Consider the following 25352-nt stretch of genomic DNA (forward strand, 5'->3'; position numbering starts at 1 on the left):
CCATTCGTGCTTTGATGCATTGGAGTCTCCTGCCTGATGGTAGAAGTCAAACAGGATGCTGGATGGATGGATGGGATCCTTAATAATACTACTAAGGGCCCTGCATCCGCAGCACTCCCAGTAGATGTGCCTGATGGATGGTAGGGAGACCTGTATGATCCTCTCAGCCATTCTCACAGTCCTTTGTGGGGACTTCTGGTCTGAGGCACAGCTGCTCCCCTACCAGATGGGGATGCAACTTGTCAGGACACTTTCAGTGGTGTTCCTGTAAAGTGCATTTAAGATGGGAGGGGGTAGCCTTGCTTGCCTCAGTCTCCTTAGGATGTGAGGGGGCTGCTGTGCTTCTTGTTCAGTGAAGTACTGTTAAGGGACCAGGTGAGGAACTTGGTGCACTTAACTCTCTCGACAGAGGAGCCATGTATTCATAGAGGGGGGTTGGTTTATCTGCATCTTCCTAACGTCCACATTGATTTCCTTGGTTTTCTCCATGTTTAGATTCAGGTTGTTCTTCTCACAACAATCCACCAGCCACTCCACCTCTTCTCTATACTCTGCCTCATTTTCGTTGTTGATTAGGCAAACCACTGTTGAGCTGAATCGTGTGGCACGGTCATGCTTCAGCAGTGTAAACAGCAGCAGGCTGAGCCCACAGCCCTGGGGAGTACCAATGCACAGCGTAATGGGACTAGAGACAGTGCTGTCTTCACGAACTGACTGTGGCCTTTCTGCTAAGAAGTCCAATATCCAGCTGCAGGGTGAGGTGTTGAGACCCAGCAAGGACTATTTCCCCACCGGTTTCTGTGATGTGTTGGTGTTAAATGCCAAACTGATGTCTATAAATAGCAGTTTGGTATATGAGACCCTATTTTCCAGGTGGGACAGGACAGAGTGGAGGGACGAGGCCATTGCATCGTCCGTGAATCGATTAGGGCGATACGAACTGGAGAGTGTCCAATGTAGCCAGGAGTAATGCTTTAATGTGCTCCATGACCAGCCACTCAAGTATTTCATAATGGTTGATGTTAATGCCACCAGACGATAGTCATTTAGGCAGATTACTGTCACCTTCTTTGGCACTGGAATGATGGTTACTACCTTGAAAACCAAGGGGACAGTGGACTGTTCCAAAGAAATGTTGAATATATCCATCAACAGCTTGGTTAGCTGGGCCGTACAGTCTCTTAGAACCTGACCTGGTATAGGGACCCACAACTTCGTGTGGGTTGATTCTGGCCAGGGTTGACTTTTTGAGGGTATCCTGCAAATACTATCAGTATAGGATGTGCCCATGATTTATTGGGCTGAATCCATTACTCTCTATAACTTCATACTTCCATGGGCTTTCAAATTGCCATACCGGACCATGATGCAACTGGTCAGAATACTTTCCACAGTTGAAGTTTGTTGGAGTTTCCCCAGAAAGAAAAAATGGTGTGCTTTCCATATGATTGCACCTGCATATGCAGCAAGTTTTATTTGTTATATTTTGAACACATGACTCTTCATGTTACGATGGTGATCTTTCAAATATCATACTTTCCACCTGTACCATTCTTGAGGTAAAGGTGTCCTCCTCCGAAACCCATTCCACAACCTATGGACTCCCTTTCAACTATTTTGTTCTTGGTATTATTTATTTGTACATGCACAGTTTGACTTCTTTTGTATGTTGATTGTCAGTCTTTGGTAATTTTCAATTGATTATTGTACTTATATGTTCTACTTTGAATGCTTCAAAATAAATCTCAGGGTAGTATATGGTAACATATACAGTACATACCTTGATAATAAACTTACTTTGAAATTTGAACTTTGAGATAGCATCATTTAGCAAGCAACTTAGAGAGTCCAGTGTAAATAAGAAAACAAAATCTATTTGTAATGTTAGTAAAGGTAAGTTTAATCTAGTCTTAACTTCAGAAGTTCAAATTCCTTGCAATATTTTTCTGAAGTGGTGAGGCAGTGAACAATGAATGTGAAACAATTTATTATTAAAGCTGAAAATGTTGATCAGGTATTGTCTGTCAAGTGATAATTAGGTTAAAATATGAAGAATAATGTATGAATGAGTGGTGGGTAGGTTAGTGATGGGAGTGGGAGTCAAGAGATTCTAAATGAAGCAAGGTGTTGTATAGTAGAAGATAACAGAAGTCTTGAAAACGCACAAATAAAGATTGATTTATGGAATTGGAAAGAATACTAGGAATTTGGTATAGAATTTCTGGACTGCTTATTAACTGAAATGTTTTCAGCTTAATGTGTAGTTATGAATCTCCTCTACTTTGGAAACCAAGCACATACTGAACAACCTAAAAATGATCTCTTCACAGGTTCTACTTGGCTTGCTTAATATTTCCAACACTTTTCTTTACATTTGTTGCATCTATTTTTTTCATGTGAATTGATCCATGGCACAAAAAAGCATTTAAGATATTTCTGAATGTAGATATCCTATTTATCTAAATATTCATTCATGCATTCTTAAAACTTATGAACTTGTTTTATGTACCTATATGTTAGTTATGTTTATGATCAAAACTGCTTCTGGTATTTTACTTGCGTAGTTCATTATGACACTTAATTACTTGAGCAAGAGTAATTAATTGATGATAGGAATATGTATTGTTGTTTATAACAGCCATTATTAGATATTAGTATCCTAAGTAACATCATTCAATTCATGATTGAAATTTGATTTTTATAACTTTAGAGGAAAGGACATGTAAAGTATAAATAATGAACGTGTAAATTTCAATTTAAATGTACAATAACTGCATTTGAAATTCAAAATGCAAATCATTCAGTTAATTTTATATTAGTTGTTGTTAGCTATGCTTTATGTTACTGAGAATGATTAAACTGGGTAATATTTTGTATTTGAATTTTTTGAAACTGCTAAAAAGATGTATTTTAATATTAAAATATGACAGTATATTACGAAAACAATGTTGATTTGTTTTTCTTCTGTCTTGCTAAATTTATTTTTCCAAAGCCTTGAAATTTGGTATTGGTGAACTTGCAAACTCTTTAGACATCATTGAGGAGAATCTAAGTCATCCAGCTCGAAAAAGAAGACATGCAAAGAAAGATGACTACAACATTGAAGTTCTGTTGGCAGTAGATGATTCTGTTGTCCGCTTCCATGGAAAACAGCATGTTCAGAATTATGTCCTGACACTAATGAATATTGTAAGTGATCTTATATACCATTTATTATATTTAATTCTTGTTCATTAATAAAAGTTAAAGTTCACATCACCTGTAATTTGGTGTAGTTAGTATATATAATATGTTTATCATTTTCTGTATTCTCACTGAATCAAATTTTGTACTTGAATAGGGAAACTCCTTCACACTTCTGCCAGCGCAGTTTATACAGATTAAAACTGATTATTCTGTGGGTGTTCCAGTAGAAAATGACCAGGGGTGTTCAAGAAGAAAAATAGAATGGAAGGAGGATTGGGATAGGAATCAGATGCCAATAAGTTGGGTGAATCTGGGGCTGCGTTCGTTGGGTGCCAAGGATTATTAGATGAAGGCTTTATGTTTGGCGGTATGACAGGGAAGTGGATATGATGGGCAAAGGGGAGATGTAAAGATACAAGTAAATATATTAAAGGGGGCATATCTGTTTTTTTTCAATGCCAGGCTGGGATCTGCTCATAAAAGCCCCTTTTAATTGCCCTGTGCAGAGCAAGCAGCAGAGTTAGTACTGGGCTGAGCTAAGACTTCCTAGGTAGTGGTGTACTTTGGATTATGTGAACGAGCTTCTCCAAGTATGGGTCTAAAATAGTTTTACAAAGAATAATGCTATAATGTGCTGAACGCTGTGGAATTGTGAAAGTACTATTTTTGATATGCCTGTCTAGTTTCCTTTTGCGTGCCACAGTCCCGAGAAGACACTGGATTGTGTAGAGGGAGCGAGAGAGTTTAAAAGAAATGAGTGAGGGCTGTCAGCACATTTTGCATGCTACGGTTCCCGAGAAGACAATGGATTATGCATAATTCGGCATTTGGCAAGTACCAATAAAAAGAAGTTTGGTTTAAGGAGAGGCCTTCGTGTGAGTGGGCCAGAGTTGGAGTGGGTAGTTGAGGCTTTGGCTCATCAAGGCTTTGATAAGGAGCGTAGGCCATAGGTAGATTTTTTTTGGTTATTTATTCTTTCTTTCTTTCTTATTGCACATTTAGAGCAGTGGGGATACCAGACAGGATACTGGAGTGCTCCTCTTGCAGGATGTGGGGAGGCAGGGAGACCTCCAGTGTCCCTGATGACCACACCTGCAGGAAGTGCATCCAGCTGTAGCTTCTAACAGACCTTGTTAAGGAGTTGGAGCTGGAACAGGATAAACTCCAGATCATTTGGGAGGCTGAAGGATTGATAGACATGGCATACAGGCAGATAGTAACACCCAAGGTGCAGGACACAGGTAACTGGGTGACCGTCAGGAAGGGGAAAGGAGAGCCAATACAGAGTACCCCTGTGGTCATTCCCCTCAGCAACAGGTATACTGCTTTGGATACTGTTGGGGTGGGGGTGACCTAACAAGAAAAGCCACAATGGTCAAGTCTCTGCCACTGAGTCTGGTCTGTGGCTCAGAAGGGAAGAGAGGCGAAGAGGCAAGCTGCAGTGATAGGGGATTCGTTCATTAGGGGAACAGGAAGGAGGTTCTGTGGATTATAACGAGATTCCTGGATGGTTTGTTGCCTCTAAGGTGCCAGGGTCAAGGACATATCAGATCAGTTGCACAGCATTCTTAAATGGGATGGTAAGCAACTAGATGTGGTCCACATCAATACCATTGACATGAGTAGGATGGGTGACGAGGTCATGCAAGGTGACTCATGGAGTTAGGTGGTAAGTTAAAGGACAGGGTCTCCAGGGTTGTGATCTCAGCATTGCTTCCCATGCCATGTGCTAGTGAGGCCAGAAATAGAAAGATCATACAGTTTAACACATGGCTAAGAAGCTGCTGCAAGAGGAAGAGCTTTGGATTTTGGTATCATTGGGCTCTCTTCCTGGAAAGTTGGGTCCTGTACAGAAGGAACGGCTTGCACCTGAACTAGAGAACTAATATCCTAATGGGAAGATTTGCCAGTGCTGCACGGGGGAGGTTTAAACTAGAGTTACAGAAGGTGGGAACCAGAGCTCCAGAACAGATGTTGGAGTAGTTATGGAGAAGGATGTTGTCAAGCTTACATACAAAGTCAGGAATCAAAAGGTTGAGCATGGTGGGACTAATGTTCTGAGCTGCATATACTTCAAAGCAAGAAGTATAATCGGAAAGGCAGATGAGCTTCGGGCATAGTCTAGCACATGGAATTATGAAGTTGTAGTCATTAGTTGAAGATATCATGGACCACACACACATCAAATGAAGAAGTTCTCAGAAGAGCCCAAGCAGTTAGATCACTCGTACCAACAATAAGAAATACAACTCAGATTCCTAGGATACATCATACGGAAAGATGAACTAGAAAAATTCATACTCTCTGGAAAGATCGAGGGGAGCAAACCTAGAAGAAGACTTCGGCTTATGTACATCAAAAGCCTAGCCGAGTGGCTACACATCAAGGAAATGGAAGTCAACCAAAGAACGAAGGATGACTATATGGAAAACCATGGTCATCAACGTCCACATCGGATATGGTACCTAGACAGACAGATATTAGTGAGACTTGGTTGCATGAGGAGCAGGACTAGCAGCTTAATGTTCCAGAGTTGCGTTGTTTTAGACATGATAGAACAGGAGGGATTAAAAGGAGGGGGGGATGGCATTACTAGTCAGGAAAAAGGTCATGGCAATGCTTAGTCAGGGCAGATTGGAGAACTCGTCTAGTGTGTTTTTATGGATAGAACTTAGAAATAAGAAAGGTATGACCATGTTAATGGGATTATATTATAGAGCAGCCAACAGTCCACAGGATTTAGAGGAGCAAATTTGTAGAGACTGCAGTCTGTTGCATAAAACAAAAGGCTGTGATAGTAGGTGATTTTAACTTTGCACATATTCACTGGGACTCCCATATGGAAAAAAGTGTTGGATGGGAAAATGTTTGTCAGATGTCGTCAGGAAAGTTTCCTTAATCAGTGCCTAGAAGTCCCAATTACAGAGAGTGCATACTATTGGAATGAGACAGGGCAGGTGACTGAAGTGTGTGTCGGGGAACATTTGCATCTAGTGAACATAATGCCATTAGTTTCAAAGTAAATTTGGGAAAAGATAGATCTGGTCCTCGGGTTGAGATCCTAAATTGGGGAAAAGTCTATTTTGATGGTATCAGAAATAATCTGCCAAGTGAAGATTTGGACAGATAGTTATCTGGCAAAAGTGTACTTGGTAAGTGGGAGACCTTCAAAAGTGAAATTTTGAAGTGCAGGGTTTGTATGTTCCTGTTGAATAAAAAGGTAGGGATAATAGTTTTAGGGAACTCTAGTTTTCAAGAGATTTTTAGGCCCCGATTAAGAAAAAGAAGGAGATGCACAGCAGCTGTAGGCAAGTAGGAACAGATGAGGTACTTGAGGAGTGTAAGAAATGCAAGAGCACACTTAAAAAGGAAATCAGGAGGGCTAAATGAAGACATGAGGTTGTTCTAGCAGACAAGGTGTAGGAGAATCCTAAAAGTTTCTACAGACACATTACGAACAGAAGGATTGCAAGGGACAAAATTGCTCCTCTGGAAGATCAGAGTAGTAATCTATGCTTGGAGCTGGAAGAGATGTAGGGAGATCTTAAATGGATTTTTTGTTTCTGTTCTTACTTGGGAGACAGACACGAACTCTATAGACGTGAGGCAATGCAGCATTGAGGTCATGGATCCTATACAGATTACAGGGGAGGAGTTTGCTGTTTTGAGGCAAATTAGGGTGGATAAATCCCCTGACAGTATGTTCCCTTGGACCCTGTGAGAGGCTAGTGCAGAAATTGCAGAGGTACTTAAAACATCCTTCGCCGCGGATGAGATGCCAGAGCACTGGAGGCAATATTCCCTCTAAGGTGTGTACGTGTGCGTGAGCACACACCTTTTGCTACTAGTGCACAAAGGAATTTAAACTGCGCACAAAAGGTTGTCATCCTCTACCTTGTTGACATGTTAAATATATTTCACCGTCGTACATAATCACATTTCCTTTTCTGGTTTCTGATGCGGGCGGTGTTGACAATGTGGAGTTTGCGATGATTTGTCTGCAGATTTTAGAACTGGCTTATTTATACCATGTTTATTGAAAAAATTATTGATTCACTATATCAAATTCCACAGAATCAAAGGCCTTGAAGTGCAAAAGAACTGTTAGTTCATTTAAAGTGGAATGGCATAATAAAATAGTAGAAACTGCTATACTGAAAGCTCATGAGGTTAGGAATGTGCAGCTACGAGAAATATTTATGTACAATATCGGTGTTACCTGCGTGTATTGTCGCCTTGCAAAATTTGCTGGAGAATTTGTAAGTGGGAAGAAGTAGAGTGATATTTGGAAACTTGACTTTTTAAAGCGTCATTTAGCAAGCAAATCACATATGGACGGTGTGCAAAAGCTCTGGCGAGAAAATCCTTCATTACGTGCTACAGGCCTGTAGTGTATATTTTGCGAGAGTGCAGATGAACGAGAACAATAACGATCAAACCCAGAGGAGATCAAAGTTCTTATTGACAATGTTTTTCTAGCTGTTAAAATGAATACCTCTATATAAAATTCAGTGCGCACATATTGTTGCCTCTGGGCAAAAAATTTACACAGCTCAAGATTTTTGCACACACTGGTCATTACAAATTAGAGGATAACTTATGTTATTCAGTTGTTTAAGAAAGATTCTAAGAATAAGCCAGGAAATTGTAGAATGGTGAGCCTGACATCAGTAGTGGGAAATTTATTGGAGGTATTCTAAGGGACCGGACATATAAGTGTTTGGATAGACAGGGATTGATTAGGGATAGTCAACCAGGCTTTGTGCATGATAAGTCATGTCTAACCAATCTTATACAGTTTTTCGAGGAAGTTGCCCGGAAGGTTGATGAAGGCAAGACAGTGGCCGTTATCTGCATGGACTTTAGCAAGGCCTTTGACAAGGTCCCGCATGGGAGACTGGTCAAGAAGATTCAGTTGCTTGGCATTCAAGATGGTGTAGTAAATTGGATTAGACATAGGCTTTGTGGAAGAAATCAAAGAGTGATTGTAAATGGTTGCTTCTCTGACTGGAGGCCTGAACCTAGAGGTGTGCTGCAGGGATTGGCACTGGGTCCATTGTTTTTCGTCTGGATAGTAATGACGGTCTGGATAATAATGTGGTAAACTGGATCAGCAAATTTGTGGATGACACCAAGATTTGGGGTGTAGTGGATAGTGAAGAAGACTATCAAAGCTTGCAACGGGATCTGGACCAGCTGGAAAAAATGGGCTGAGAAATGACAGGTGGAATTTAATGCAGACAAGTTTGAGGTGTTGCACTTTGAGAGCACCACCACATGGTTTTACATGGTGAGCAGTAGGGCACTGAGGAGTGAGGAGATCCATAATTCCTCCAAAGTGTCATCCCAGGTAGATAGGGTCATAAAGAACGCTTTTGGCACATTGAACTTCATTAATCTATGTATTGAGTACAGGAGTTGGAATATTCTGTTGATATTCTGTCTAATTTGGAGCCTTGTGTGCAGTTTTGTTTGGTCACTGACCTGCAAGAAGGATGTACGTAAAATTGAAAGCATACAAAGAAAATTTTCAAATATGTTGCTTGGATTTGAGGACCTGAGTTATAGGGAAAGGTTAAAAATGTTAGGACTTTATCCCCTAGAACATAAAAGATTGAGGGGAGATTTGATAGAGATACACAAAATTATGAGGGGTATGGATTGGGTAGTTGCAAGCAGGCTTTTTCCACTGAGTTTGGATGAGACTACAACTAAAGGTCATGGGTTAAGGGTGAAAGGGAACATGAGGGGGACATCTTCACTCAGGCTGGTGTGAGTCTGGAATGAGCTGCCAGCACAAGTGATGGATGCAGGGTCAATTTCAACATTTGAGAAATTTGGTTAGGTATATGGATGACAGGGATATGGAGGCCTATGGTCTGGGTGTAGGCCGATGGGACAAGGCAAATTAATGGTTTGGCACAGACTAGAGGGGCTGAAAGGCCTGTTTCTGTTCTGTAGTGTTCTATGACTCTGCACTGAGTAAAACCCTGTACATGTGTCCCACACAAAGTCATGCTGACTATCCATCATGTCCATGCATTTTCTAATATGTGTTAATTTGCTCCTAAAAATCTACCCTAATTATTTCCTTACTGTTGATGTAAGGCTCACCAGTCTTTAATTTTCTGGACTGTTCTTGTTAACATCTTAAACAAAGGAACAACATTGGTTAGTCTCCACTCTTCTAGGACTCTGCCCATGTCTACAAAGGATGCAAAGCTCTCTGTAAATGACCCAACAATCTCTTACTTTGCATCCTTCAGTATCCAGGGATAGATACCATCAAGACCTGGAGATGTACTTCAAGATAACCGATACCACCTCCATGTTTTAATATCAGCAAACCTTAGAATACTAGCATGTGTCTCAAACCTCACCATCAGTCATGTCCTTCTTGGTGAATGGAAATGTGAATTACTAATTAAGGACTTCATCCACCTTCTCGGATTCTGTAAGTCCACTCCCTTGTCCTTCAGTGAAGCTACTCTGTTTATATATATATATATATATATATATGTATATGTGTGTGTGTGTATAAAACACACGTCTAGGGTCAGTATGATTTGGGTTCAACCAAATGGGAAATTTGGAATGTTCCACTGAGGGAATTAAAATTGTGGTGAATGCTGTGTAAGTGCTGCCCCATGCAAAATTATTGTTCGCCTGGAAATAAGACCTTATACTAGCATAAAATTAAAGTGGAAGTATATTTACAGATTTTTCAACTTTAACGAACAGTTAATGAGGGGAGAGAAAGAAAAGGGCCTAGTACAGTTAAACCAGTCAAAATATGCACATGAACGTTGGACTGGTCGGGTGTTTCGCTTTGATCACTTAGGCACTGAACCCACGTTATGCGTAAAAAAAAAAACACCAGCCACAGTTCGAGCTTCTGTCGAAGACCATTTCAAATGAACTGGCTAACTCAGGAGTATTGGCACTTCCTCCTTGGAGCCATTCGTCTGCAAAAAGCACTTCTTAGAACAGGGTCTATCCTTTGGGCAGAATTCTGTGAGCATCTTCCCTGAGCTCCCCACCTTCACCTTCCAACCTCTGCCATAAATTTTAAATATATATAAATTTTGTATACTTACACACACACACACGCACACACACACACGTGCGTATATGCATTCATGCACTGAGATTCTCGTTAATCCTACTTGACAAAGACATTTCATGCCCCCATCTAGCCCTTCTAATTTCTTGTTTAAGTATTTTCCATCTTTCTTTATATCCCTCAAGGGCCTTTCCTGATTTCAACTTTCTATACCTTGCACATCCTTCCTTTATGCCTTTGACCAAACTACAATATCTTTTGTTATCCATTGTTTCTGAACCTTGCCATCTTATTTTTCATCCTTGTAGGGACATAGAACAATGATATTGTGTGGAACTAATGAAACTAGCTGTGTACATACATCTACTGATGCTTCTGGACACATCTTCAGTGATGTTCCTGGTACCATTGGATGTTTTGGGTCTTTCAACATCATACAATCTCCTCCAGGTGACCCAGCCGGGGCCGATCAGACCCCAGCTTGTGTCCAGATAGCTAGCTACTTATGACTCCATGGCTCCCTTCTTTTGAGCCACAGCCAACTTGAGGCCCTCTCTGCCGCATCGGTGGTACTGCAGATGGCTCTCCTCTTCCTCTCTCCCTCGATGCCCAAATTGTTGAAAGCTCTGGCTAAGGAATGGGCTGCGAATCTCCTACAACCAACCTCCACAGGGAGACACCTCGCTCTCCATCCAGCTTACTGACAGTTGCTGACCAGTCTTGCGTACTTGGAAACCTTCCTTTAAAAGGCCTCTTCGAAGCGATCTTCCCATGGGACTGTCAGCTCCAGCAGCACCACTTGCTCAGACACAAGGGCAATGTCTGGTCGCAGGGTGGTGGCTGCGATATGGTTGGGGAACTTCAGCTGCCGTTTGAGGTCCACCAACAGCTGCCAGTCCCTTGCAGAGGTCAGGATACTTGTAGATGTTCTTTTGGCGGGTATTGGCTGCTCCCCAGCTATGACAAAGGCAATGGTCTGCTTGTAGGGTCGGGACCGCTTCGCCCACTCAACTCCCGAGCTGATGGCTTCAGCGATGGTCTTCAGGACCTGATCATGCCTCCACCTGTACCGTCCCTTACCAAGTGCCCTTGCGCAGCCACTGAAGATGTGCTCCAGGGTTTCTTGTTTGGAGCACAATGGGCGCACAGATGACTCTGCCTTGCCCCATGTGTGCAGGTTTGATAGGCTTGGAAGCACATTGTACACTGCCTGGATGAGAAATTGGATGCGGTGTGGTTTGGCTTTCCAAAGATCAGCCCAGGTCACTTTCCTCTCAACCACATTCTCCCATCTTATCCAATCTCCCTGTTGCTTCATTCCCACCGCCTTGCAGGCTCTCGTCTCTTCCACTACTGTTCTCACCTCCTCCTTAATTAGACGACGCCTTTCCTTCCCTCTGGTGTCCATCTGGGGAGTTGGAAAGGATCCTAGCCCAGCTCAGCCTCGTGTGACCACTCCCACCAGCCTCCTGTGATGCAGCCTTGCCTCGGCTTCCTGAACAGCTTCCTTTGCCTTCCACTTCCTGCCAGTCCTCACTTGGATACCTGCTCTAGCCATCTTCGGATCACTTGAGTCCCTATACTGTAGCACTTCTCTGGCTCTTGTTACCTTGAGAATTAAATGCCAAACTAAGCTAATCCCTTCTACCTACACAATGTTCATATCCATCCATTCTCTGCACATTTATTTGCCTATCTATAAGTTTATTAAACATCTCCATCATATTTGCCTCCATTGCCTCCCTGGCTGTGTATTCCAGGGAGTCGCCTCTCTGTGTTTAAAAAAAGCTTGCCTCTCACATCTCCTTTGAACTTGCACTCTCTCACCTTAAATTCGTGCCCTCTAGTCTTAGGCATTTTGACCCAGAGGAAAGATGTCGACTGTCTATATATGCCTCATAATCTTATAATTCTATCTATGTCTCTTATAATCTTATACACTGCCATCATGTCTCCCATCAGCCTCTGCTACTCCAGAGTAAACAACCCAAGCCTGTCCAACCTCTCCCCTAGCACCATGCCCTTCCTAAACTGAGGTAACCAGAACTGAATGCAATATACCAGATGCATCTTAACCTGAGTTTTATAGAGCTACAGTTTAGCTTCTTGACTCTTGAACTCAGTACTTTAACTAATAAAGGCAAGCATGCTACAGACCTCCTTTACCACCCTATCAATCTGTGCGGTACTTTCGAGGAGCTATGAATTTAGACCCCATAAATCTCTTTGTACATGAACACTGTTAAGGGTCTTGCTACTAACAATGTCCTGTCCCTTTACATTTGATTTTCTGAAACGCACAAATTCTTACTTGGCCGGATTAAACTCCATTTGCCATTTTTTCGTCCATATCAACTACTGATCTAGATCCCACTGTATCCTTTGGCAATCTTCTTACTATCCACAATGCCACTAATCTTTGTATCATCTTTGAACAGCCAGGTCACAGTGGATCCCATGCATTCTAGTCTTCTACCTTATAAGACTTACAAAATGCCTTACTAAAATCTATGTAGACAACAATCATAGCTGTACCTTTGTGATGGACTTGAACTCTAATCAACTGGCCTTTAAAAGTTCCCACCTTTCAGCTGTGTATTTACTCCTAACTCATTGTCCACTTTTTCCAGTTCATGTCTAATACCATTATAATTAGCTTTCCCCTGATTTAGCACTTTAACCTGAGAACTAGCCTATCTTTAGCCAAAACTGTCTTAACATGTACAGAATTATGGTCATTGTTCTGTCTGTCCATCTATCCATCCCTCCCCTCACCCCACTTCTGGTCTTTTGAACCGTGGGAGGAAACTGGAGCTCTTGGAGGAGACCCACACAGTCACAGGGAAAATGTACAAACTCCTTATAGGCAGAAGTGGGAATTCAACCTAAAATGCTCCTCGCCTTAAACTTTTATCATCCACCAAGGCCCATTCCTCAATAATAATGTCAGGTATGACCCCATCTCAAGTTGGACTCCTGACATATTGTTTCAAAAAATCCCTCCTGAATGCACCCAAAAAAATCCTGCCCCATCTAAGCCCCTGACATCAAGCTTTGTATCTACAGCAACCCTGAGTATATTGTATCTGATACTTTTATTCAAATCACTGACATATTGTAAGGATGGCTTCATAGCATAGTTTCAGTCAAGAAATATTTAGCACCACAGTATTGTACTTCATATTTGGCTGATTTGGAATTTTGGATTTGTTACGGCTAATGATCAGTTGATAATTCAGGGACTTTTACAAAAAAAATTGAGAGTTTTCTGTGGTTCAGACAAAAGCACTTTAAAACTAGATGACTTTCAGTTATTATTCAGCGAAAGGTGATTTGCATTACCTCATCCTGAGCTATTGTTCATGGAGTTATGTTTGTTTTGAGGTCTTTGTTACTACGGCAATCATTTTGCGGGGAAAAATGGCCTGTCTGGTAGCAAAAGCCAATAAACATGTTGAGAATTGTACAAAATGCTCAAGTTTGAAATGCAAGAAGTTCTGGTTCACGATTCTTTTTCTAACTGTTCATACAATTTATAGGTATTTACTAGTATCCTGCAAAAAATTATGCCTTGAATCTTGTTTTTCCACATTTGATTTGTTCATTTTACCATTTTGATCAACTAAACCTGTATGTATTCCAAAAATATTTTGTTATATTTTCCACTATCATTAAAAGGTAATAGTGCTTAACAGGATGATTGCTCATCTAATATTACGAAAGAAGTGTTAGATTCTTTTTGCCATTTGGTATTCAAGATTAAAGTCATACTATTTAGTCACCTCTAATAAACACTACAGTTTAGTTCTTTATGCTCGTTTTCTCTCTGTGAATGCTACAATGTCTTTGTAATATATATTACTTTGGTGCCTTGTTAAATTCCCAGCATATTTCAGATTTTACAATCTGGCCATTGCTAAGATCACCATTTTCCGCCTCAGAAATACTTTCCTGCTGTTTCTGTTCTGGTTATATCCTATCTTTGGAAATGTTGAGGTGATAAAGATTTCATATGTGTTAAATCTTCTGTGGTTACTCATCCATGTAACACCTTAGAACTTTTCATTGAAACTTCCTTATATATGTTGAGGTTGTTGGGTCATTTGAGGGTAATCCTGGATAGTGAAGTAAGATGGGTTGTACCTATGCTAAACTGTGACATGTCTAAGAATTAAGAATTTACCATTTGATTCTCAATCTCTTGATTTTTGTGCTTTTACTATTGAGCCAAAGGATTTATTTCCTCAAATTTGCAAATCTTTCACTGTACAAGAATACACAATTGTTGCAGTATTTCATAAATATAAGAGTTCAAGTTTCAAAGTAAATTTATTATCAAAGTACATACATGTCACAATATGCAACCCTGCGATTCATTTTCTTGTGGGCATGCTCAATAAATCTATAGAATAATAATCATAATAATAACTGAAAGACTGCCCACCTTGGGTGTTCAACCAATGTGCAGAAGACAGCAAACTGAGCAAATACGAAAAGAAAGAAATAATAATAATAATAAATAAATGAGCAATAAACATGGAGAACATGGAGGAAAAGTGTTTGAAAATGAGTCCATTTGTTGTGGGAACATTTCAATGATGGGGCAAGAGTAGATAAGTGAAGTTACCTCCTTTGATTCAAGAGCCTGATGGTTGAGGGATAGCAACTGTTCCTGAACCTGTTGATGTGAATCCTGAGGCTCCTGTACCTTCATCCTGATGGCAGCAGTGAGAAGGGAGCATGTTCTGGGAGGTAGGAGTCCCTGATGATGGATGTTATTTTCCTGTGACAAGTGTTTCATGTAGATGTGCTCAATGGTTGGGAGGGCTTTACTTATGAAGGGCTGGGCCGTATCCACCAACTTTTTGTAAGATTTTCCATTCAAAAGCATTGGTGTTTCCATACCAGGCTGTGATGCAGCCGGTCAATATACTCTCCACTACACGCCTATAGAAGTTTATCGAAGTTTTAGGTGTCATGCTGAATCTCCGCAAACTCCTAAGGAAGAAGAGGCGCTTCAGTACTCTCTTCATAATTGCACTTATGTGCTGGGCCCAGGCAGGTCCTTCAAAATAATAACACCAAGGAATTTAAAGATGCTGACCCTCCCCACCTCTGTTCCTCTGATGAGAACTGGCTCAAGGACCTCTGGTTTCCTTCTCTTGAAGTCAATAATCAGGTCCTTGGCCTTGTTGACATTGTAAGAGATTGTTTTATTGCACCACTCAGCCAGACTTTCAACCTCCCTCCTATATATTGATTCATCACTACCTTTGATTCAGCCTATGACACATGTCCTGTTGAAGCAATCACTAACACTAGGCAAACAATCTCTGAAGGGTATTGATAATAGCTGGGTTCACCCATCTTGTAAAGACTCTGCCCAGAAGAAAGCAATGGCAAACCATTTCTGTAGAAAAGTTTGCCAAGAACAATCATGATCATGGAAGAACCATAGTCACCTATGTCATGTGACATGAGCAAATAATGAACAAAGGAACAACAGTGATGTCGGCAAACTTGAACATAGCATTGGAGCTGTGCTTAGTCACACAGTCATAACTGTAAAGCGAGTGGAGCAGGGGACTAAGCACACAGCCTTGTGGTGCACCTGTGCTGGTGGAGATCGTGGAGGATGTTGTTACCAATCTGAACTGACTGGGGTCTGCAGGTGAGGAAATCGAGGATCCAATTGCACAAGGAGGTTTTGAGGCCAAGGTCTTGGAGCTTATTAATTAAGAGATTCTACAGATGCTGGAAATCTAGAGCAACAAACACAAAATGCTGAAGTAACCCAACAGGTCAGAAGGAAGAAGGCATAAGCCAGAATATGAAGGTGGGGACTATATGATAAAAGACTCCACAATCTGAAAAGTGGGGTTAGTCAATTTTTAAACAAAATTCTTAAAGTTGAGTAGGTTTTATTCAGTGATGTACACTCAGTGGCCACTTTAATAGATATGTCCTGCACCTAATAAAGTGTCTACTGAGTGTACTGTATGTAGTCTTCTGCTATAGCACATCCACTTCAAGGGTCGGCGTGCTGTGTGTTCAGAGAGGCATTTCTGCACACCACTGTTGTAATGTGTGGTTATTTGAATTACTGTCATCTTCCTGTCAGCTTGAACTATTTTGACCACTCTCCTCTGGCCTCTCTCATTAACAAGGCATTTTCGCCCACAAAACTGCCATTCACTGAATATTTATTTTGGTTTTTGCACCATTCTCTGTAGTTCTAGATACTGTTATGCCTGAAAATTACAGGAGATCAGCAGTTTCTAAGATACTCAAACCATCCCATCGGGCACCAACAACCATTTCACAGTCAAAGTCACTTAGATCACATTTATTTCTGATTTTGATCTTTGGTCTGAACAACAACTGAACCTCTTGACTATTTCTGCATGCCTTAATGCATTGAATTCCTCCACATAATTGGCTGATTAGATAATTGTATTAACAAGCATATGTACAGGTTTACCTAATAAAGTGGCCACTTAATATAAATTGAGCATTGCAATATGGGAAACTCTGTCACTCTAGAATACTTCTGAAAATGATATTGTCTAAGGGACAAAAAACTTTATTGTTGTTGATTTTATTCTTGAATAACATTAGCGTAGCTTGTAGCGCAGTCATTTTACAGTGACACCTATAAGATCAGGATTCGATTCCCAGTGCTGTCTATAAGGAGATTATACACTCTCCCTCAATCTAAAGATATACGATTAGGGTTATTGAGTTGTGGGCACGCTAAGTACTGGAAGTGTGGTGATATCTGCGGGCTGTTCAACACAATCCTTGCTGATTTGGTTTGATGCTAATGAGACATTCACTGTATGCTTCGACGTACATGTGGCAAATAAAGCTATTTTTTAATTTTTAATTTATTTAACACATTCAATTTTGACATGGAGCATTTTGTAACAAAATGTAGATATATAAGACAAAATATAAATGATCACAACACAAATTTATCTTTTGAGGGTTGAAACTTTTGCCTATAAACTCATAATGAAGACATAATGAATTAAGAAAAGATTTGAATTATTTTGAACAAGAGAAAATCTGCAGATGCTGGAAATCCAAGCAACACACACAAAATGCTAGAGGAACTCAGCAGGCCCAGTAGCATCTATGAAAAAGAGCATTTTTTGTGAATTATCTTGAATGCTTTTTCTCTATAGTAATCTTCTCAATGATAAAAGTTATATACTTATCCCAATGAGGACAATCGATGTTGTTGCCAGTGATAAGGTACTTCAGAATAATAGAACTGTTCAGATATGTTTTATGAAAAAAGCTAATTAAGTAACTGATTGCAGTCTGCCTCTGTTCTTCTTTCATTAAAGGCTCCAGCAGTTCCTGACACCTTAATCAGATTATTACATAAATCCTTCAAGTCAGATTTTGTAGCAGATGGTTTCAGTCTGTAACAGTTACGATTTGGCTCCAAAGATGGTCTGATTGTTGTACGTAGTTAACTGTTGCCTGGGAAGATAGAAACTGCTGCAGAGGTCTAATTAAGTGGTTGAAGAAAAATGCATAAGTAAACCAAAATCTTAGTTGATTTAAAATAGTGAGTAAGCGTTCCCTCAAGTGAACTATTTGCAACATTTGAGTCCTCCATTAAACACCAGGTTTTTTTTAGCTTTTTCTGTGGTATGTGCTATAATCCACTTTTGGATTAGTTCATCAAATAGTTGCGGACATGGCCACCTATTGAGTTAGGGTGCCTATGACTGATCAGAGTGGGAATGTTTGGCTTAGGGGCATACTTTAATATTTAGTTATGCACAACCCTGCCAAGATTATTGCTGAGAATTACTGAAAGAAGCATGGTAGTTGACACATTTTTCTTTGTGTCAGTCTCAAAACTTGCTGCCATTGGTATCCACCCTTAGTGTGAATGACATTTACTAAGGCCTGCATTCATATTACCCAAGACATATCAAACTGACAGCTACTTGACAGGCCATCATAGATGAAGGTGTGCATATATTATGAATATCTAAACATTTAAAGCTATAGTAGAAAAAAATTGTATTTGCTAGAATCTTATGTACACAACCACCAGATATAGTATGTATTTGCACAAAAAATCAATTTGGGTTTGAGAAATGCATGATAGCATTTATTTCAATAATCTACCAGCTCTACACCATTCTGGAATGGCATCAATGTCATAAGTATAAGTTGTCAGAAACACATTTCAAGCTCATCATGTGATGATATATTGAACATCTGTCAATAATCCAACAAAATACAATAAAACAGTCAAGAATTGTGTCCAGCCACCTCCTAAAATGAAAAAAACACATATAAATCCAAATTTCTGATGCAGAGCATGACTCTTCAAAAGCACCCATTGGAAGGTTGATGAACTATTCTTCAAACATGAGTAGTAGTCACTAGAATACCACTGGAAGACTGGTGAGCCATTCCTTATACATGAGGAGTAGTCACTAGAATACCTTGCAGAAGCATTAAAAACATTGGCATAATCCACTTTGTATGCTTACAGTCAGAAAACTTTCTATTAAGGAAAAACTGTGCTATCTACATCAGTTGGTAGGTTTAGTCAAAATGGTAAATGGCCGATTTGAGCAGTGCTGTACCAGACAGGAAGCTCAGTCTGGAATAGACATGGTCACAAATATGAACGCTTACCTTTTGCTGAATGCCATGAATTTTACTCATGCTTGCAGACAGAAACATAGAATTCTGGCACACATCTACAGATCAACGTGTATCCAGAGCGGCCATTTCTTCTCTTTGTTTCAATTTCAAATAAAAATGTACCTTATAAGAAATTGTCTTGAGTTAGTGAACAATAAAGGTGGAATTTTATATTAGAGAGGAAAAGTGAATGCTGGAAAACTGTAAACAAAAGTTTGGAAATGCACATAAATATGATTTCATTTGAAACAACTTCCCTACTTCTTTATAATATAAAGTTCATTCCTGCCTTTGTCCTGATGAACTAGAAAAGGTTACAGTAAAATTTAGACAATCTGGTATCCATTTGTTTGAAAATCCCAATAGTTCAGCGTGGAGCATATTTATTAAAACACTATGTCCTTGTTATCCCCGGACCGACTATCCATACATCCACATACTCTCATCTATTATTTACTGCAGTTGACATGGGGCCAGAAACATGGGTGGATGTGTGGTTGGAGTTGGGAATCCATTGTGCATGCAAGTGCATATGCATTACTTGCTTTACAAACTGAAACTTGGAAGGTGAAATTCGCTGGGTTCTGTGTCACATGCTCCTTTTTAATGCAGCAGAGCTCAGATTTCCATTCCTTCTACACTTACTAGACTACACAGGAAAATTTATTCATTCTCTCTCTTGCTCTCTCTCACTCTCTCTCTCAAAAAAATACTGGGTAATATGAGTAATATCCAGTATTTTGGGAAATCTGCTCATCTGGCAGTACCCAAATCCTGAAAAGTGTAGGATAATCTTAAGTTTTTCTATACACGGTATACTCATCATCAAACTGTGACTTAGCAAAGTGCAAACTGACTGTGGAATTTCCTTCTTATAAACTGCCAAAGTTTCAAAGGTATATCATTGGCTGTAGCACATTTTAGTGCATATTCGAGGTTGTGAAAGGAATTATACCATTCCAAGATTTTTTTTTCATTACTGGGCATGGCCAACATTTTCAATTCTGTCAGTAGCTGATGCAATTAATGTAAATACTGGTGAAGAGAAAACTGGAAAATGTATTAATTCAATACCAGCAAAATGTGTATGGGCATGTTAACTGTGGTTCTTTTGTGGTTTAGGAATGGCATTTTCCCAGTTGAGTTCTGAGATTGCTCACAGATGCATGTGAGATGTTATAGAAAACTGACTTTTAAGTTCAGAGTTCTATTGCGAAGAATGTTGGATTCCTGAACATTGAGGATGGTTAGATTGGAGGTAACATTTCAACTGCAAAATGAAATCTAAACAATTCGAATGAAAAGTAATCTTTAGATTAATGTGACATAAAGGTGTGTTGAAAATAAAGGAAATATATAAAATGAGGGTCAAAATAAAGTAATATTGCATAGCACTTTGAAATTTAATTCTAAACTTTGCCTACAGGTTAGAACAGGAGGATGATTTCAGTATTTCAGAATCAGTATCTGTATTTGAATCGGTTTTAATATCACCAGCATACGTCATGAAATTTGCTAATTTAGCAGCAGCAATACAATGCAATACATGATAATATAGAAAGAAAAAAGTGTAAATCAAAAAGTAAGTATATATATGTATATTACATAGTTAAATTAAAAATAGTACAAGAACAGAAATAAAAGTGAGGTAGTGTTCATGGGTTCAATGTCCATTTAGGAATTGTTGCGCAGAGTGTGTGCCTTCAGGCTTCTGTACCTCTTTCCTGGCAGTAAAATGAGAAGAGGGTTTGTTCTGGGTGATGGGGGTCCCTAATAATGGACACCGCCTTTCTGAGGCACTGCTCCTTGAAGACGTCTTGGCTACTATGGTGTCTAATACCCAAGATGGAGCTGACTAATTTTATAATTTTCTGTAGCTTCTTTCGGTCCTGCGCAGTAGTTCCCCACCGCCCCCCATACCAGACAATTATGCAGCCTGTCAGAATGCTGTCCATGGTACATCTGTAGAGCTGTAGAGGTTTTCAAGTGTTTTAAGTGATGAACCAAATCTCCTCAAACTCCTAATGAAATATAGCAGCTGTCTTGCCTTCTTTATAGCTGCATCGGTATGTTGAGACCAGGTTAGATCCTCAGAAGTCTTGACACCCAGGAACTTGAAATTGCTCACTCTCCCTACTTCTGATTCTCTATGAGGATTGGTTCATGTTCCCTCATCCTGCCCTTTCTGATGTCCACAATCAGCTCTTTGGTCTTACTGACGTTGTTGCAGTGATACCACTCAACTAGCTGGTATACTTCACTCCTGTACACCCTCTCAGCTCCATTTGAGATTCTGCCAACAATGGTTGTATCATCACCAAATTTATAGATGCCATTTGAGCCACACCTCACTACACAGTCATGGGTATAGAGAGTAGCGCAGTGGGCTAAGCACACATCCCTGAGGTGCGCCAATATGGACCGTCAGTGAGGATTGTAGCACAGGTTGTAGCTTTCTGTGACAGTATGCCACATACTTTCCAGTTTTGGACATTAATGACTTTGTTTTCCTCATTTATAAATGTTAATTATTTTCAACAGGCCCATTTGAAATCTCTAATTTTGCTGTCACTGTGATTTCTTCATTAACCTTTTCTACCACTTCTAAGTCAAAAAGAGGAACAATGGAATGCTGGCCCTTACATAAAATAATGCACATTATGGGTGTAAAAAGACTAGGTTGACATATAAACATCAATTCAATTGTGCCTGTGCGAAAGATCATTTTGCAGAATGCACAATTCTTAGGTCACTTGAGTGAAATGATGTATGATATCCTGTCCTGACCCCTGCTGGTGTTGTGTATTTAATATTTCAGTAACATTTGAGTAATATTGTAAATATATTGTTTGATTAAATCATTCATTATGGGTTATATGTAAAAATACTTGCACTGCATATATCATGACGGTGCCATGTGATATGTGCCTGCCTCACGTAAAGTAAATTCAGATATACACAAGTTTGCTCCTGGCTCCTTGCTTTGCTTTCAATTAGTTTTAATGTTTTGGAGTTACAAAACATAACTGTGGCAATGAGGAAGTTTTAAAGAAAGCTGAGATGATTACATACCTGTTAAAGCACATTGAGATGTTCGAGTTGAAAAAAATGCAGCAAAATATTCGAGGTTTAAAAAAGCGGCACAGTATGAGCTTCTTTGCATGGGGACAGAGGCGTCAAGTTTTTAAAAAGGCAGGAAATGGACAAAATTCACAGGTTCATAAACAGTAAGTATGGGCTGATAATAATCTGAAATAAAAGAAAAATAGAAATCTCTGGTTACATCAGAAAGATTGACGCATTTGATGGCACAAGAGATAACTGGCTTTTATATACTGAGCAAACTGAGCGGTCTTTTTAAAGCAAATGAAATAGTTAACGAGAAATGAGTGCTTTTGCTGAGTGCCTTGCGTTTAAAGGCATACAGTTTATTTAGAAGTTAACTGCTCCAATCAAACCGGTTGAAATTAGCTTCACTGATATCATGAAACTACTGCAGGAACATTTACAACTGAAACCATTGTTGATTGCAGAACATTTTAGGATTCATAAATGTTATCAAAAGGGAGGGGAGTGTATTTCAGCGCATGTGGCTGAATTGAACAGGTTGTCTGAACATTGTCAGTTTGGTAATAGGCTTAATGATGCCCTGCGAGGTTCTTTAGTTTGTGGAATTCTACCTAACTGAAGCACAACTCACTTATTAAAAAAAATAGTTGAAGTAGCTGCCAAATGGAAACAGCAGACAGAGGCACAATTGATTTACATTCAGGAATGAAAGTGAGCATGAACAAAATTGCAATGTCTAAATAGAAGAGTGCCAGTCAAATAAATTATGTTAAGGCTGATTTATACTTTTGCGTACTAGCTTGCGCCGTAGCCTACGCAAGTGAGCTACGCCATTGTGAGCATTTATACTCGTGGATTGGTGTGTCTGCATCGCGCTGCAATTCACCGCCAAAATGCTAGTTGGCAACACGAAGAAACTCAAATTTCAAACAATGGTGACTGAAACTGAAGGAGGGTGAATTTTCTGTGCTTGTCCAGCCACTGAGAGACATGGACGAGGAAATGCGTTTCAAATATTTTCGGATATCAGCAAGTAGATTTGACGATTTGGTTCATCATCTCCAACCATTAATATCACATCAGTGTACGCACAGTATACTCAGAGACTGGCAATCACCATTCGAGTTTTAGCTTCAGGTGGAAGTCAACAGGCTGTAGCAGCTAGCTACAAACTGGCATCAAGCACAGGGTCCTCCATAATTTCGGAGGTCTGTAAAGCTTTATGGAAAGCATTGCAGCCAGATTTCCTTCTCTGCCCTTCAGTCGCCCAATGGCAAGCTATTGCAGCATAGGAGGAAATGCGATGCTACCAAGCGGACCAATCACAGTTGTTGCTGTCTGTGTCGCCGCGACGCTTAGTTACATTTTGGGAGAGGTGCGCATTAGGCTACGGCGTAGGGTTCAGCGTAGATACTGCGTAGGGTTTGCGGCTATACTATACCTATGGCTTACATTTAATGCACAAGTATAAATCAGCCTTTACTGGTGTGGCAGTGGCTCACATACACCAGACCAATGCACATTAAAAAAATGCAACAAAGTAGGACACATACAACAAGAGCATGTCAGACAGACAAAAATAAATGAACTGTACAGGAAAGAGAAAAAGATAAAAATTGAAGTTGCAGTTTCAAAAAGAGCACTAATCTGCATGCTATTGATGAAAAATCTAATAACGAAGAGAGTGGTGCAGGACTGTGTAGCTTTAAGATTTACAATGTGAAAACTAACAATAGACAAGCAATATGGCTTACACCAGAAGTGAATGGCAAAATGGTCATTCCGGCAAGCCAGTCAGCAGCAGGAGCAGTGTACAGTGAGGAGGTTTCTTGCAGGTTGGCCACACTTATTTAAAAGGAGAGCTTCGCAGAGATTCATTGTCATTCTGGCAGTCCATTCAGATGTAGGAGCAGTACACAGTGAGGATTCTCACAGGTAATCGGTGCTCGCTTAAAAGAAGAGCTTTGCAGGCATTTAATGTTATTTCAGTGGCAAGAGGAGTAAATAAGACCACATAAGGGACAAATGGAGCATCCATTGTTGGGAATGAGCCAGTGGCGAGAGTGAGATTGTCAGGCGTTGGCTCAAAGGAGGCTTCAGCTTGGAAGAGGTGTTGGCTCTGGGTAAATTTCTGTTAAGTTTCCCTTTTTTCTTACTGTGTCAGGGGTAGTTAGCGTAGTTTAAATGGCTGTTGTGTTTTCTTTATGCCAGATGTTGGAGTCCTGGGAGACCTAAAGTTCCCCAGGGAACTACATCTGTGTAAAGAGCTACAGCTCCTTGAAGACTGTGTTAGGGATCTGGAGCAGCAGCTGGATGACCTTCGCATTGTATGGGAGAGTGAGAAGATCATCAATCAGAGTTACAGGGAAGTAGTCACCCCTAAGTTGCAAGAGGTGGGAAGCTGGATGACTGTCAGGAGAGGAAACGAAAAGGCAAGTAGGCAGTTAGCACAGAGCACCCCTGTAGCCATTCCCCTCAATAATGAATATACTGTTCTGGATTCTGTTATGGGGAATGACCTCCCGGGGGAATGCCACAGAGACCAGGTTACCGGCACCTCCTGCTGCAGAAGGGAAAGAGGGAGAAGAGGGGAGCGGTAGTGATAGGGGACTCAATATTCAGAGGAACAGACGGGAGATTCTGTGGATGTGGATATGTTGCCTCCCAGGTGTCAGAGTTAGAGAAGTTTTGGATCACATCCACAGCGTTTTGCTGAGGGATGGAGACCAGCCGGATGTCTTAGACCAGGGTAGGCAACCTTAAGCACAAATGATTTTCTAGCATGCATTATTCATTAATTTGAGGCAAAACTAGATGTATTTAAATGGATAATTCCCATATTTCAAGTTTTTTATGGTATTTATCTAGCCCCCCGTCTGCTCATTAATACACGATCCCGCCCACAGAGGCAAAAACGTTGCTGACCTCTGTATTAGACCATAAGACATAGGTGCAGAATTAGGCCATTTGGTGACACTGACAAGTTAGGACAAAATCTGCATGGTTTCCTTCAGAGAAAATCTTGCCTGATGAACCTGTTGGAATTCCTTGAGGAGATTACGAGTAGGATAGATAAAGGGGATGCAGTAGCTGTCTTATATTTGGACTTTAAGAAGGCCTTTGACAAGATGGAACACATGAGGCTGCTTACCAAGTTAAGAGCCCATGGTATTACAGGAAAGTTACTGACATGGTTAGAGCATTGGCTGATCAGTAGGAGGCAGTAAGTGGGAATAAAACGATCCTTTTCTGGTTGGCTGCCAGTGACTGGTGGTGTTCCACAGGGGTGGGTGTTGGGATCACTTCATTTTATGCTGTAAGCCAGTGATTTAGATGATTCTGTTGCTAAGTTTGC

The 25352-nt window shown here is 40.3% G+C and overlaps 1 protein-coding gene across 3 annotated transcripts in view; it reads left to right on the forward strand.

Annotated features, from left to right (window-relative positions):
• Nucleotides 1–25352, forward strand: part of LOC140212063 (A disintegrin and metalloproteinase with thrombospondin motifs 14) — a 236392-nt gene that overhangs the window by 84125 nt on the left and 126915 nt on the right. For all 3 annotated transcript variants that reach the window (XR_011889636.1, XM_072282531.1, XM_072282530.1), the window contains exon 4: nt 2993–3189. Coding sequence is in view for 2 of the 3 variants with exons in the window: in XM_072282531.1 (XP_072138632.1) it covers nt 2993–3189 (197 nt within the window). In the remaining variant the exon portion in view is untranslated. The remainder of the gene's footprint in view (nt 1–2992; nt 3190–25352) is intronic.

This window comes from Mobula birostris, chromosome 18 (assembly GCF_030028105.1).
Source record: "Mobula birostris isolate sMobBir1 chromosome 18, sMobBir1.hap1, whole genome shotgun sequence".
Lineage (NCBI taxonomy): Eukaryota > Metazoa > Chordata > Chondrichthyes > Myliobatiformes > Myliobatidae > Mobula > Mobula birostris.